The sequence below is a fragment of the Myzus persicae genome, unplaced genomic scaffold (genome assembly GCF_001856785.1).
Source record: "Myzus persicae strain clone G006 unplaced genomic scaffold, MPER_G0061.0, whole genome shotgun sequence".
In the NCBI taxonomy this organism is placed as follows: domain Eukaryota; kingdom Metazoa; phylum Arthropoda; class Insecta; order Hemiptera; family Aphididae; genus Myzus; species Myzus persicae.
In genome coordinates, this window is record NW_019101080.1 from 396,639 (window position 1) to 412,251 (window position 15,613).

The 15,613-nt window shown below is 34.8% G+C and overlaps 1 protein-coding gene across 1 annotated transcript; it reads right to left on the minus strand.

The window, feature by feature from the left end:
- Positions 1-201: 201 nt before the first annotated feature.
- Positions 202-13,767, minus strand: LOC111027641. The gene is made up of 3 exons (XM_022306041.1): positions 12,881-13,767; positions 2,018-2,414; positions 202-855 (listed from the first exon to the last, which is right to left on the minus strand). The coding sequence occupies exons 1-3, from the start codon at positions 13,047-13,049 to the stop codon at positions 654-656; spliced, it is 768 nt and encodes a 255-aa protein (XP_022161733.1). The 5' UTR covers positions 13,050-13,767; the 3' UTR covers positions 202-653.
- Positions 13,768-15,613: the final 1,846 nt, after the last annotated feature.

Here is a 15,613-nt window from a genome sequence, read left to right on the forward strand (position 1 = left end):
AAATTGTCGATAAAGCATTTGTTACAAAAAAATACTCAGCTAACTTATTTTATTACTGGTCAAAATTCAGGTAATACACACAAATATTTTGTTTTAGTGAAGATCATTTTTTTTTTTTTGTACTAATCCAATGTTTAAATTATTGTTAGATTTTAAACAATTTATAAATTATTATTAGATTTTTAACAATTTAAACTCCTAATTAATGTTTGTATTTCTTGCTAATTATTCTGTGTTAAATGTTAAATACATATAATATTATTACCATTTTATGTGAATTTATCCAGTTTTAAATTTATGGTCTACAAATATTGACTGTCACTATGCAATAGTTATCAAAACTAAACACAATCACAAAATACGTGTCTATAATATTACATGTATGAGTACAACTGTAAATTAATATAAAAAAGTGGTTTATAAGTTTAACGATACAGAATTACAGAGTACATCGTATTCTCACTGTTTTGAAAAAATATTAACTCCAGCACACTCGATAAGTATAATTATTATTTCTCGTTGTTCTGATACTTATCAAGTTTAACATTGAACATTGTATACTGAAATATATTTAACATTTATTCTTAAATAGCACTATACATAATCTAAATAAATAGTTTTATTTTTTGTACATAACAGCAGCTCTTAAAATTCTACTTTTTAGGTTCATTTGCAATAGGAACGGTCATAGGAAACCTTCCGCACGCAACATTGGTCTCCATCTCTTCAATTTCTGCATTTGACACTATGATTGACACTGCTTTTTTGATTTTTGCCACAGTTATTGGTTTCAACTGTTTGACTGTTTGTGCCATGGCATGGAAAAATGCGTCCACCGAGTCCATGTCTTCTAATCTGAATACAAACATAGTATCATAATACACTCTTATAGATTTAATCACCATTAGTAAAACGTTATAATGCACCAAGTTTAAACTCCCATTTAATAGATTTTAACAGACACCCCACTACCCAACCAATATCCTTCTCTTTGGTTCATGAAAATTAAAATAATTGGCCGCTGTAGTTTAATATGGTTGATGCACTTATGCCGAAAAACTCCAAACCTATCAACTCATCTCCTGCCATCAAAAAAATATTTTGTTCTATCCCTCCTCATATTTTATATGTAAGTACCTACCAGTGGCACCGAAGTGTTTAAATTTTACCCTCCCCCGGGCCCCCTCTTTTTTTTAAATTTAGTTTAATAATTAGCCACGAGTCATTATAAAGCTCCCACAATATATAAATATTTTAATACATTTTAGACTCTGAAGCGATGAATGTATTGATTTTACAATGGTGTAATTTTTTTTGTTATTTTTGTCTCTGTACACGAAAAGTTGTTGAAACATGATTTGATTTTTAAATTGAAGAGTCGTCTAGCGAATTGGAACTAGTTTTTACTTTTGGGGTGTAAAACTAAAAAATTCTCTTTTTAAAACAATAGGGTAAACAAAAAATATGATGGATTTATTTTTTGTCTATACATATTTTAAGTTCAGATTTGGATGAAATTAGATATTTAAACAAAGTAGGCATAACGATTATAAATAGTTATTTTGTTATAAATCATTTAAAAATAACGTTCATACCTACTGCGACCAAAATATCAATGGCCCATTACGCCACTCGAGTGGTCGAAATACGAAAGAAAACTAGCACTTATTTTATTTATTTATAAATAGATCAACATGTGAATTCACTTAAGATGTGATTTGTTTTAAAATGTATTATAACATAGAATTTGAGATGATAAGGAAGACAAAATATGGATCCACTGGCCCACTGGCCCACGATCTCTTTTGCACTACTCTCGGGTAAACAGGGGGAGGCTAACAATTAATATATTAGGTAATATATGGACAATATGTATTTAGGAAATTCTAAATCCTCCGGCCCAGAGGGTTCTTCTGCTGCTACTATGCGATGCATAGGAGGACCGAAGAACACCCACATCATAATAATGTCTTCGACGATCCTCCCACCTCCCCCGACCATCGCGAGAGCAACTCACTTGTAATTTGTGGCGGCCGCCTGTTTGTACCGCTGGTCGCACAGGAAATGGATGGACCGGTCCAGGGCCTCGTGTTCGCTGCACGACTTGTCGATGTTGGACTGTTCGTAGAGCATTTCGGCGGTCGCCTGTTGATCGTACGCCGACGGTTCGCAGTCGTTGGCGGTCTTGATGTCGGCGGCCATCAGCAGCGAGGATGTGTCCTCGTCGTCGTCGCTGTCTCCGTTGTCGTCCTCGTCCCGGAAGGACACGTGCGGCAACAGGAACGCGATCTGCTTCTCCAGCTTGTACGGTCGCATGGCCGCCGCCGCGGTGTACATCTCCATCGTCTTTTTCTTCTTCAAATGCCTGACGAAACCATCCCACAGCGTTTTCCACCGGACTTTCAGCCGTTCCACTGAAATCGCGAGAACATCAACGAAATTAATTTTTATACCGGTCGCACGATATAATACGGGACGTATTCCAGCAGTCGCAATTGAACGGCGTGGTAAAGATAGGCTATACCTACGCCTATCGCCGTAGTCGGACTTAGGCAGTAGTTTATATTTTATAAGACTTCATTGAATAATTGTTAATGTATAGGTATAAGTACTTTTACCTAATGTAAATATTATTAATTTTAAACTTAATTTACAGCGTTAATAGGACGGGGGAAGGTGGAAGCAAGACGCAACACCTGTTCCTTCCCCATCCCCTGAAAAAATAAAACTATTTAATAAAACATATTACCATGATATAACCTACCAAAAAAAAAAATCCTCAATATATTTTGCCCTCTCCCCCCTAACAACTTAACCATTATTGACCATATAATGTAGTGTTTTGTTGCTAGTCATAAATTCATCGAGTTCTAATCGAGGTTCTAATAAATATTCCTCTCACTACCTTGTCCCTGTCCCACACCCTCACGAAAAATACTGCGTACCAAAACACTAATTTACCTACTGGCTACCACTATGGTTTACGTATAGTTTTTATGGAGAAATGTGGGAAACCATAATTTACGAGTTACTGGTATTTGATACTAGCCCCCATTTTATAAATCTAAACTCTGAACATTTTCGTAACTAACAGACGAATAACTATATTAGTTATAAGTCGGGCGTTATTATGCAGCACAATATGAAGTTTTCAAAAAGATATTTTTTCTGAGAATGTGAGAACACAAAAAATTGATACTTTCGTATTTAGAAATCAAAAGTTAACATGCATTCAAGTTACCGCTAGGTATGTAACTTTCTAAAAACTGGAACTTTTCAAGAAAAAGTTGGTCAATTCTTATCAATATCTTTTTCACTGATAGCAGAAATACTATTTTAGTCACCGTCTTTATTTCTTATTTCCATCAACGATCAACAGCGTATTATTAGATATGACTGAGAACATCGTCTCACCACAGTCACCTAGGGCATGTCCAATTTATTTTATACGCTGATGACTTAAATACAATACATTGAAGCAGCGAAACTGTGATGATAACAGCACAACCTCTGCACAACTTGCCACAAAATGGTCCCAAACAACTGGTTTTGCTACCGGAAAATCTCAACGTTTAATTTTCACCGGGAAACTCAAACTCAAACACAAACCGATAAACGTTGAGATTGGCGAATGTCTTCAAACTATGAACTAAGTAGGTAATAGTAACATCTCACAGTACCTATATAGTTCAAAAAAAAAATGGGTGAGTAGGTAGTTTTTTGGTTTGTAGTTTTTGAGATGTAGCGATAAATGAATAAGTGAATGAATGGCATTTGGATTTTAGATTTATAGATTGTAATCAGCTGAATAATATTTATTAATATCTAAAATTATTTATCTTATTTACCCATGTTAAGATAAATATGTGGCAATTATGTGCTCATTAAGTGAAATTGATCGTAAGTCGGGCAGAATTGTAATGGCTGAATTAAAAAAAAGTTATGACGAAGCTCATCCTCTGGCAGAAAAACAAAGTTAGTAATGTTGGTATCTTTCAAGGAGTATTTCAAGCAGGCAGCAGCTGATTCTCTTGATAAACCAGAAAAATAAACAGATTGAACCGTTTTAATCATGCAATTATCGTTTGACAAAGTTGAATTATATTTAATTATATTGTTTTCAGTTTTGGATAAAATATATTCAACAGTTTATTTTTTTTGATACAGGTACAATAACTGTTTCTTGAAGCAATTGGTTATTTGTGAAAATAAACTGCATTTTCACTTCTATACTCGTATATCCAACGTTACGTATATTTAACATTATAATTATATCATATTCATATATTTGATAGCGCTATCTATACAAAAGGGTTAAAATGTCAATACTTGCATTACAAATAAGTAAGTGAGCACATGGTCAGTGGTGCCGATTACCTAATTTTTAGATGAGGGGGACCATCGTGTTGGGATAGCGCTGTAAATCCACAAATTATGGTTAAACCGTAAAAATAAATTATTAAACATTGTATTATGTAGGTGCTTTGATTAGCATCTGATTGTTAAATTAAAAAAAGAGGGGATGATGAGAGGCCTCTTGATGTACGATGTCATAGTATTTTTTAAACACTTCGATGCCTAGAAAACACCTGTTAACTGCGGAAAATAGCGTCATGGGTGTGTGTTTTCGGGTGGCTCAGTGGTAGAGTAGGTAATCACCCGGCAACCCAGAGACGTGAGTGTGTTCAAATCCCAGTCCAGCTGTTTGAGTCTTAGCGGTATATAGGTAAACTGTCTAACTTTGATAATGTGCATTCATACAAATTTAATACATTTCAATTCAAACAGACATTAGACATGAAAAAACACACTTTTCTCATATCGTATAGATAAATCCCTCGTCCCATTATAATCGAAGCAAGAAAATGAGATGGAACTATTGTAATGCTAAATTTGCTAATTCTGTACTTAAAATGTAATTATAAGTTGTACTATATGCATACAGATTGTTGTATGCCTACATTTATGATTTATAATAATATAATGAACCAACAACGTTATAACTTGTAACTTGTATAGGCCTAGACGTAGCACATAGGTACCCGTGGACTTTATTACCCATAAAAAGACATTTTAATATCATTAAACATTAAATATTATAATATTTTTTAATTCAAATTTCTAACTCGACAATAAAACGATAGATCGTGTAATTATGTAGTACAATTGTCATCAGTATTAAAAACAATAAAGCAAATAAAATAAAATAAAATACTAAAAACTTATTCAATAAGTACAATTTTAAAATTAAAATTTTCTTTCAGTTTTGCCAACAATTATGATAATTGCTTTAGGAAATCCCAAGTTAAAAAAAAAACAATTAGTTGCGCTAACGTGACAGTTATTGAATGTATAATACAGAATATAATATTACGTAATACTGAATTGTGGAAAAATAATAATCAATTTCTGCAGAAATCGTTCTCGGAATTATTTAATTTCATATTATTCAAGAATTGACGAGTGAAATATTGTTAGGTAAGTACGCAGCTTAAATGATAATTAAAATATTAATTATGATTGTAAAAAAATGAAATGAATGTAACCAAAAACCTGTAAGTACAGAATATTATATTATTTTTAATTGTATAATTAATGGATTCATCATACATGTTTTCATCCACTGCGCAAAATAATGGTGGGTTAGATTAGGTTAGTACTACTTTAAGGACTATGGACGTGATTTTTCCAGGTGGTTCTTTTTTCGATGTTATTCCAAAGTTATTTCATTGAGTTCGAGTCTGGCAAGGGATTTTTATTTAAAATGAATGGAGGATACTTTTTTCGATTTAGAATGAAGTTTCCTTGAGTCGATTTTGCTTCATTAAATTTCATTTTCCAAGAAGAAGTTCAGGTTGAGGTGGCGTGCCCTGACCTCATTGCAGAGGGATTAACGTGGCTTGGCCCCTAAAATATCCTGTAAGCCCCCCCTCCCCCCTCCAAAAAAAAATTAACAATTTTTAGTTGTGTGGGATAGAAGCACCTCCACTCCCATTGATGTTAAAAATGTTGACCCCCTTGAAATTTTGATGGATTTGCGTCTATGTGACATAGGTTACAGCTGTAAAGGAATATTGTATAGTGTGGTAAAAGCCTGAGGAACTTCTACCTTTAATATTGTGATAAGTTGAAATTAATTTTTTTTAAGAAAAAATCCATTTTCTAGATAAGATTTGAGTAGAAGGTACCTAACATATGGAACTGGTAAGAATTAAGGTCTTTAATTTATGTAATTGGCTATAATGCCGTACTTAGTTGAATGCTTGCTTGAATGGTAGGTATAAATAAGTAGGTAAAAAACACGGGCGGTATTTTTTTGTTTTCAATAAGGATGAGATGTAGTCCGTTATTCTATAAATCTGATGGGTTGAGGAATGGTAGGATCAAAAACAGAATTGGATATTAGATACATATTATTTTTCTTTTTCGAAGACGCTCAGAGAAAGTCGTTTTAGAAAAAGTTTCTCAAATAGTTTACCACACTTTGGTATAGAACGCTGAACGATATCTCAGAGGTGATTACCAAAAAGGACAGCTTTTTCTTCATCTGCAGATATTGCTAAAGAATAGTTGGGCTATTGAATTGGTGCGTGTGAATACAAAAACAAGCAATTCGAAGTATGAATTGTAAATGTATATAAATGTATTATTAAGTAACTTATTGGTTTTTCGTACAATTAGATTTTGAATTCCAAGAATATGTTCTCATCATTGTAGCTATAATAAATGAGTTTTATATAAAGCAGTATCGTATACCGTAGTTAAGCCTATTTATGTAGTAATTGCAATTGCATTTTGTTCGCTTCAAGGCAAATTATTACACGCAATATTTAGGAACCGAGAACTCTAGGGTACATATACAAAAAATACATAAACATAGACGATTTCATGGATTTATTTTACAGAAATTACAAAAATAAAATGTTGAAAATTATTCCATGAAATGCATTCATTTGAACATGCGTCCAATGTCTATTTCAGACATAGATCCAGAGCAAAAATCTGGGGGGGGGGCCAACAATTTTTTATTAATGTAAAATTACAATATTGGAATCACTGTCCACTATGAACTAGGATAGTACTTCGGACACACATGTGATTTGAAATATAGAAGTAATATCAGAATCTGTAGAATTATTAAATACATTTGGGAAATAATATATCTGGGTGGCTGGGCCCCTAGGCCCCCCTTGGATCCATCCCTGGTCTATGCCCATGTCTATAAGTATAGGTATTTCAAACTTTGGACTACGTGAGTATGGAAGTACCTAATTTTGGGAATTCTAGGAATCCTAAAAAATCCCACATTTTGAGGAATCAGGGGGTAGTGGGCCGAGGTAAAACCCCCCTCTAAATCCGCCACTGCCCATTGGTAGTGGGTACCTGCTCATAAATAGTGGCCGTACAGGGCTGTTAGAGATTCCCGTTCAACTGCTCTTCCAATGAAATGTTACATATTGTAAGTAAAAATAATTTTCGTCATAAATTTTTTTTTTAAATAAGTTGATTTATTATGCTACTACCTAATCGTAGTATATAATCTATAGTGTACCTATTTTAAATTTCATAAACGCATATTCCAAATAGGATGCATAAGTTTTTATTATATACCTTTGGCATTGGACTGTACCTTATAGTACCTACTCCTACTACCTATAAATTATAATGTTATATTTTTTTATGCTATATTAACTGATAAGTTATATATTTTTTTTTTGACAAAATGTTTACAGACAATTTTGTTTTTTTTTTTTTTGTTTTTTTTTTTTTTATTAGTCTGAAATTAATAATTTCCGCTTCGACATCCATGGCCATTAGCGTTACAAGAAAAAAAAAGAATTAAATAAGTTATATACAATGAAACAATTGGCTCTTATAAATAGGTATGTGCATGGTAATATTAGTGTAGTTATCTTATAATAATTTGTAAATTTGTGATTTTTTGAAGAAGTCTATTGTGTTCAATTTTGTTTTATTTTTCCCTAGATAATGAAATTATCCTGATGTACAGGAAGGTTCTTTTAAAAGTAAATACTCATTTCATTGAAAAGTTTTTACGTTTTTGGAGATTTTTTACCTAATTTGAAATCAAAGTAGTCAAACACTTAAAACAAATTATATTTTTTAAATCTTTACTTTTTTGAATGACAGCACACATTTTTCATTTCATATTTTGAAGCAAAATATCATTAATTCTGCAATATTATTTTTTCAACGCATCGATAAATTTCAATAATTTGGAAGGATGTGCCAGCTACTGAATTTAAAATTGAGGAATCTTGCATCCAAAAGCCCATGAGTATAATTTGTTTTGCGCCCAATTATCCACTATAATTAAATGGATATGATAAATAGCACATTAACCATCTGGCATCTAAAACTCAAATTATTAATTGGGCCAAATATACTGAATAGTTTACTATATGTGGGCCAAAAACACAAATTCATTGAATAAAAAACATTTTATACACATTTTTAATTGTATTCATTTTTTACAATATAATTACAATACTTATTCAATAATATTACAGAAGATAAGACTAAAAAGTAACCTAATGTAGTAATGTATGCATCTCACATTCTCACTAACATAGTTGTGACACGAAAAGGGAAAATTGTATAGTTTTTTTTCAATTAATTGTTCATTAAAGTAGTTATACGCGGGCCTAGAACAAAATGTGTTTGATATGCCTCGTCTATTATAATATACCTCCTAAACATAATCTCAATTTTAGATCATTAAAAAACTTATATAATTTATAAGTTAAACATTTTAGTATTATTATTTTTAGTAATTATATACTTTATAGAAGTTAGAACAAAAATATAAAAATATATATATTTTTTTAAATACCACCATTTTAAGATGATTACTTCCCTATGAAGGTTATATTTATAGTTATACGGCCTTGAAATGTGTAATATTGTTATATATATATATATATTATTAATTGTTATTAATATTCAATCAATGTACCGACCTACCTAACTGTCAATTTTGTTTAAAAACTACAACTATTAAAATTTGATTAAGTATAAGTTAAATTCTATCATAATAACTATTAAGTATAAATTATAGTCACAACGTTAAAAATACATTTGAGCTTTTTTCTAATTTTTTAATTGCTTGTCATGAACCATGATTATATAATAACACAGACCACTGCACTGCTGCAGTATCATTTGTACCTATTCTATAGTCTTTAAATTATATATTATAATCCACAGTAATATAATATGAGCCGTGAGTAATTTAACTATTAATTATTAGTAATTTGAACTAATTTCATTTGTATTATTATTCTATAGGACACCTGTTATTTCATTTTCCTTGTATTATTATAATAATTCATTCCTGTAAAAGGGCTAGTCCGTTGAATTATAAATAAATAAACAAAAGATATTTTACAATACATGATACATGCACACAGGTAACTATACAGTAATTCTGAATTCAATAAATAGAAATACATAATTGACGAATGCAGATCCTGGGACCTGGGTGGATAAAAAATGTATGACATTAATTTTATGCTTCGATGTCTTTCGAATAAAACGACAAATTGTAAAACGTACATTGTCATTTTGAGTTTTTGACGACCCTACCAGTAGAAAGTCGTAACTCGTAAGTCATAACTCATAAGTCATAACCATTTGCTAAAATATAACAACAAAAAAACATAATGTGCCGTACTGTACGTCTATCGTCAGTCTATCCACATTCCGAGTTTTGATTCGAATATAATGTATGATTATTTTTAGGATGCTCTCGAATCGTTGAAAACAATCCAGAGAAGTGCCCCTTAAAACTCCGTCCCGACAATGTAATGTTAGTAGGTGTTTAGTGCTCGTGGGACGCGGATAAAATAATTTATATGATATACGTGCGATGATATCAAAATCGCGGATTTATTCCAAACGTATCTCGTTATGATATTATAATACATAACTCGTATACCTATCGCAGTATAGTGCAGTGCGTACTTATTTATTTGAATTTCCACAAGGAAAATACTAGATCACATCGATTTATAATAATAAATCCGCACAAATCCGTAAAACCAATTTAGGGGCGCGACCATTATTCCAGCGTGAAGCATTATATAATAATATCAGTATTAATGTTTAATCGCGGTCATCCCTCCAACAAACCACTAAACAATATTGTGGTTTATTTTACATAAGTTCCCATTTATACCCAACACAGTGCTAAGCGTTTATAATATAATAACGCTTTACCCATAATATGTAGTACCTACTGAAACAATATAGGAACACACGTAGTTGCTATGACGAAAAGTGCAGGGGATTTACTCAGACAGTTCGATATAGATACCTATTATACACTTTAATACCTAATATAATATTTTATAACCAACTCCAAATAATTATTACCCGTGTTTATTAAAGTCGTTATTTTTTTTCTACTTTGGATCGTTTAATATTTCACTTCTTATACCAATTTTCAGATAACAATATATTCGACACTCGACCGCATAATAAGCACATACATACGCATATTATACATTTAACTAAACACGTCATGATGATAATAATTCACTGTTCGGATTGGGATCCGAAATTAAGGAGTTCAATCTAACGAGTTCCAAGTGAACAATTATTTAACAAAGGCCCAAGGGGGGCCTCAGGGCTCACACCCTCAGGACATCACTACATTTTTTTAAATAACACAAGACGTGTACCTATTGCTTATGTATGAATTAAAAATTTAAAAATAAAATCCATCATTTTAATGAACATGGATTTAAATTCGACGATCATAAATTTAGTCGACACTAAAAATTCGAAAACATCGTCCAGTGATAACTAAAACTGATAACCCAAGCAATACATACAATAAACAAATAAATATAAAATATAATTATTATTACTTTCAGCGAGAGAAAGCAGGATCGAGATACTATAGATAAATGTGGTGTGAGGGGCGCCGCAACCAGAATGACTTAATAGTAAATACTTGTCCTATATTGTGGATCGGAAATAGGTGACTTGATGTTAAAGCAAGTAATGTTGTTTTTTTAATATTATTTGTCTCTGTAAACCTGAAATAACTTGCTAAGAAAAAAAGGTTTTCTTGACCTCGACAATTTGTTTTCATCATCGTCCTGACCACGTTCGAAACTTATCAGGAACCGACCTCTGACCCATAAGAACGGAAGTCGGTAGAGCCGGCGTACAGCCGTACAGATGCAGTGTTATCGAATAAACAAAATAGTCTAAATTATAATTAAAAATATTAAAAAATTGTAACCCATTGAATTTTTCAATTAATCGACAGTAACAATGTATATAAGTTGGTACTTATACCAACCTAAAGTATCAATGTTTCACTGTCGAAAATTTTAATCGAAATTTGAAGGCAATTAATTGAGTTATTAGCTTGTGCCGTTTCTCCCGTGTCATTAAAAAAATTGACCTGTTGGAATAGGTACGCAGAAGAAAATAATAGTATAAGACTTGCACCCCCGCTCTCCATAATTCGAGCTCTATATTATAAAAGTGATGTATAGATATAGTTAAGTGTAATTAAGTTGATGTATAGACCGCAAAGGCGCGAACATAAGCATGAACGGGGATCGGTTTGTATAGGATAGAAAAGTCATACTGTTCATAATTGATTTTCAAACGCATATATATATAATAAACCGCTGGAACGGGAGAAACCGAATTCATATACCGTTAAAATAGTTAAAACCATCGCGTGGGCTTGCGTATCGTACAGTAGTGACACGTAATAATAGAAACTCGACGTGAATATCGCAAATCTAGAAAAAAAATTCAACCCAGCGATTTGTGTTTTACTGTTTTCCGCAAAAATCGAAACATATATCTATGATGGTTTTTATACACACGCGCGTATCCAAGGTGATCGCACGCACGTACCTCGCGAAAACTATAATGATGTACATTATTATCATTATCATCATTATTATCATTAATATCATTAATATCATTAATATCATTATTTCACTATGTATACACCCGCGATAATTACGTGGTTTTGAGCCTTGTACCTGACCTATAGAATGATTTGTGTATTCGATAATATGTTGTACGGCAATAAAATGGTACAATATTATAATATACAGGTCGGCGGTCACCTGCGAAATTATGTAGACGGCGGTCCGTGCAATTTACAGGTCCCACCCCGAGCCAACCCCCCCTCCTCCTCTGTCATTCCAAGCCACGGACCAACTGACCAAGTCTGAAGTGTGTCCAGTACTATGCTACTGCAACTCGTACATATTTTGTGATTGATGTGGAACATCTAATGCGGCGGTTGAGACCGGCTGTCGGCGTGGCGACGTCGCCACGAGAGCGTGCGCGGAAAGCGCGTGTTTGGCCACACGCGCGGAACATCTGATGCGCCTTTTAAATAAAAAATGGTTTTCGATGTTTCACAATTCACATCTGCCAGGTGCCCCGCGAAGGCTCGCTTTTTTTTCATTAGCTTTTAGTCAGTGACTAAACACAAAAATAATATGACAGCTCGGCAATTATTGTTTTAAATGGTGCACAATTATGATAATAATAAAATAAAAACATATGCTATAACTCGTGTATTAGAATATTCTATGGATTAGATATTATAATATAATCGGCGCTCGTTTGGTGGATCGTAATAATATTTTAATGAGTGCACGGCGGTGGGGGGATGGCATCCCTCCAATTTTAACGGTTTACTTTTTCCATCCCTCCATTTACATCGAGAGCCACTTCGATCACTGAACTGACCAATGAGAATATTATGGTGGGTGTGTAATATTATCATCACGTACTTCGTTACGAATAATATAATATATAACATAATCCTAAAAATAGATTTATATTTCATATGATATGTACATATTATACTGACCGTTCTGTTTGTCCTGAGAACCGACCACGGCGGAGCCCACCTCTTTCCACGCGGCGTTCTTGGCGCTGTAGTCCTTGAACACGTGCATTGACTGATCGTAGAGCACCGGTCGATCTCGCACCGCGGCCAACAGTTTTTCGTCGCGCGCTTTGCTCGCCGTTTTTTTCATGTCCGGCCGCGGGTCGTCCGGACGGTGCGGTGACTACGACTGTGGCCGCTCTGCACGTCGGCGCCGCGCGCCACGATTCGCGCGCGTAAATATTACAACGACGTAGCAACAGCAGGCAATATCGCGCGTATCATACCATCGAACGCGACCAGAGCGATATTATTAATATTTACAGGCGCTGGACAATATTACTGGCGAACGGGCGCGCGCCGTTATTTTTTTATGTCGCCGCCGCCTAGACGCGACAATAACAATTTCGTGATCAAAATAATATTATGTTACGATCAGGCGGCGACTTGGACGACGCCTGTGCCGTGCAGTGGGCCGTGTCAAAATGGGTATTATGCGGTGCTATACGCGTGCACGCGGTCGCGCTACTGCTTCGAGGACGTGCGCGGTTTTTGACGCGCGACGCTCGGGCCTCGACTGCGACCGCGATTATTATAAAATAATACGAGTAATAATAATAAATTTTCCACCGTCGTCGTTACAATATGCACCGCGCGCGCGGTATATTATAATGCGGTACGCGCGGCGTCGGTCGAGGGAATCGCTAGGCGTCGACGTCGCGCGTATAACGCGCAAACGTGTACGTGTGCAGCGCAATGTGCGTGTATATATACATAATATAATATTATCATACACACGCGCACACGCACGGCGAGGCAGAGTTATAAAACGTGCGCCGCGCGCGGAACGCGGCTCTGGCGACGGCCGCCTCCCCGCACGGCCCCCGAGCGAACCCGCGCGCGCGCGCGCGCTCGCGCTATTACGTGCACCACGTCGTATGCTCACATATCGCTGTGTGCATATGTATATATATTATACGCGCTGCGTGTGCGTGTGCGCGCGTGACGTTGTAACGCGACGCGCAATCGATTGCGTGCAGGGCGGCGGTGTTGTCGTCGCTATACACACAAACCGACGCCGCCGCGTGCGGGACGCGAAGCCGGTGGACGCCGGTCGGCGGGCTAGCGATCGGCGGCGGGTGGACGACGGAGCGGCGCGCGTGCACGGCGGATGGACGCGCGCGCTGTTCATGCGTCCCCGTGTATAATAATAATTTGCGCTCGTACAGACCGGATGACGACACGCGCGGCCACAGGAGTGTGAGGACTACGCCGGCGACGGACGGGGCGATCGAAGCGCAAAATAATAATTATGTCGTACATAATGATGACGATATTATAATAATATTCGCTCTTGTCGGCAACACGAAAACCGAAAATCGTTTCCCCTTGTCCTCGTACGCTCGCGTGTTCAACGCGAATTACATAATGTACGTAGCGATTATAATAATATATATAGGAGTGATTTTTAGGTTTCTTATCACTTGTGTGGTGCACGGCGGGGTGGGGGATGAGAGCGATTTGCAGTAGTTGTATAATTTTTCTAATTATAACACACACACACACACACGCACACACATTATGTATGGCTTAAGTTGTTTTCATTTATATAATAGCATGAAACTACGAAAGGTTCAAAGTCATTATAGCTCAACAATTACGTTGACTACATTTAGAGTACTATAATTAAAGTGTACATTTATTAGGGAGCCAAAAACCCAAATTTCCTTTTTATTTATATACGAACGATTACTCGTTAACGGTCTACTCGACCACAAACAAAGGCTTACGGGAGTAGATGTATTCTTTATCTCTGTATATATTACATTACGTATTTGTAAAAAAAAATTATTATTAAAATAGAAAAAAAATTCGTCTCGGTTATAATTATTTACTCGAGTAGTGCGAATGCTCGATCATTTGATATATTATAATATAGTAATATCATATTATAGTGACGACTCATCGCATAATATTGATGTGCTTATCATGCGGTACGTTTCGGCTTTTTAATTTTTTGTTTTGTTTTACCGTTTTTATTGTTATCTCTGTAATTTCAGTCATATGTGCACTATATAATGTCTCATCCCACCGTCGTTTTGAAATTCACAAAAAATAACCCCGATTATAATAATATGTACCTATTAAAATGATTATCGTCCGTCATCGGATCATTATGGGTATAGTCGTAGACATAATTATTATATTGTAAATTTATATATATATATACTTAATAAGTAATTTAAATAAAATAGTATTATTATACGATGCATACTCGTCCCATAGACACGACAGTATATAATTATTATGTTATTATAATCGTCGTTACTTCCTCCTCCTCCAGCCCTGTGTTGTTATGACAACCTAATGACGTGTTTAACTTACCCCGCTTACGCTGCGACACGCCGCCGAATGCTTGAATCTGTAATATTATATTATCATTTTTTAATATTGTACTTAAGCCGAGCAGACGACTTCGCTAAAGTTATTATTATTACTACACTATTTTAATATATATAATTTTTTTCAGAGTTATATGAAATACTCTCTCGTGGCGTGGGTGGAGGGTGTTGATGTGCAGTTTCACCTCGAAACATTCCGATAAAATATTATTATCAGGGCTCGGAAGTTGATGTATTTTGCATTTTTTTTTTTGGAACTTTTTAAACGATGCTCTCCTGGCCACAAATGTGTTTCATTAGCATCTGAATCTGA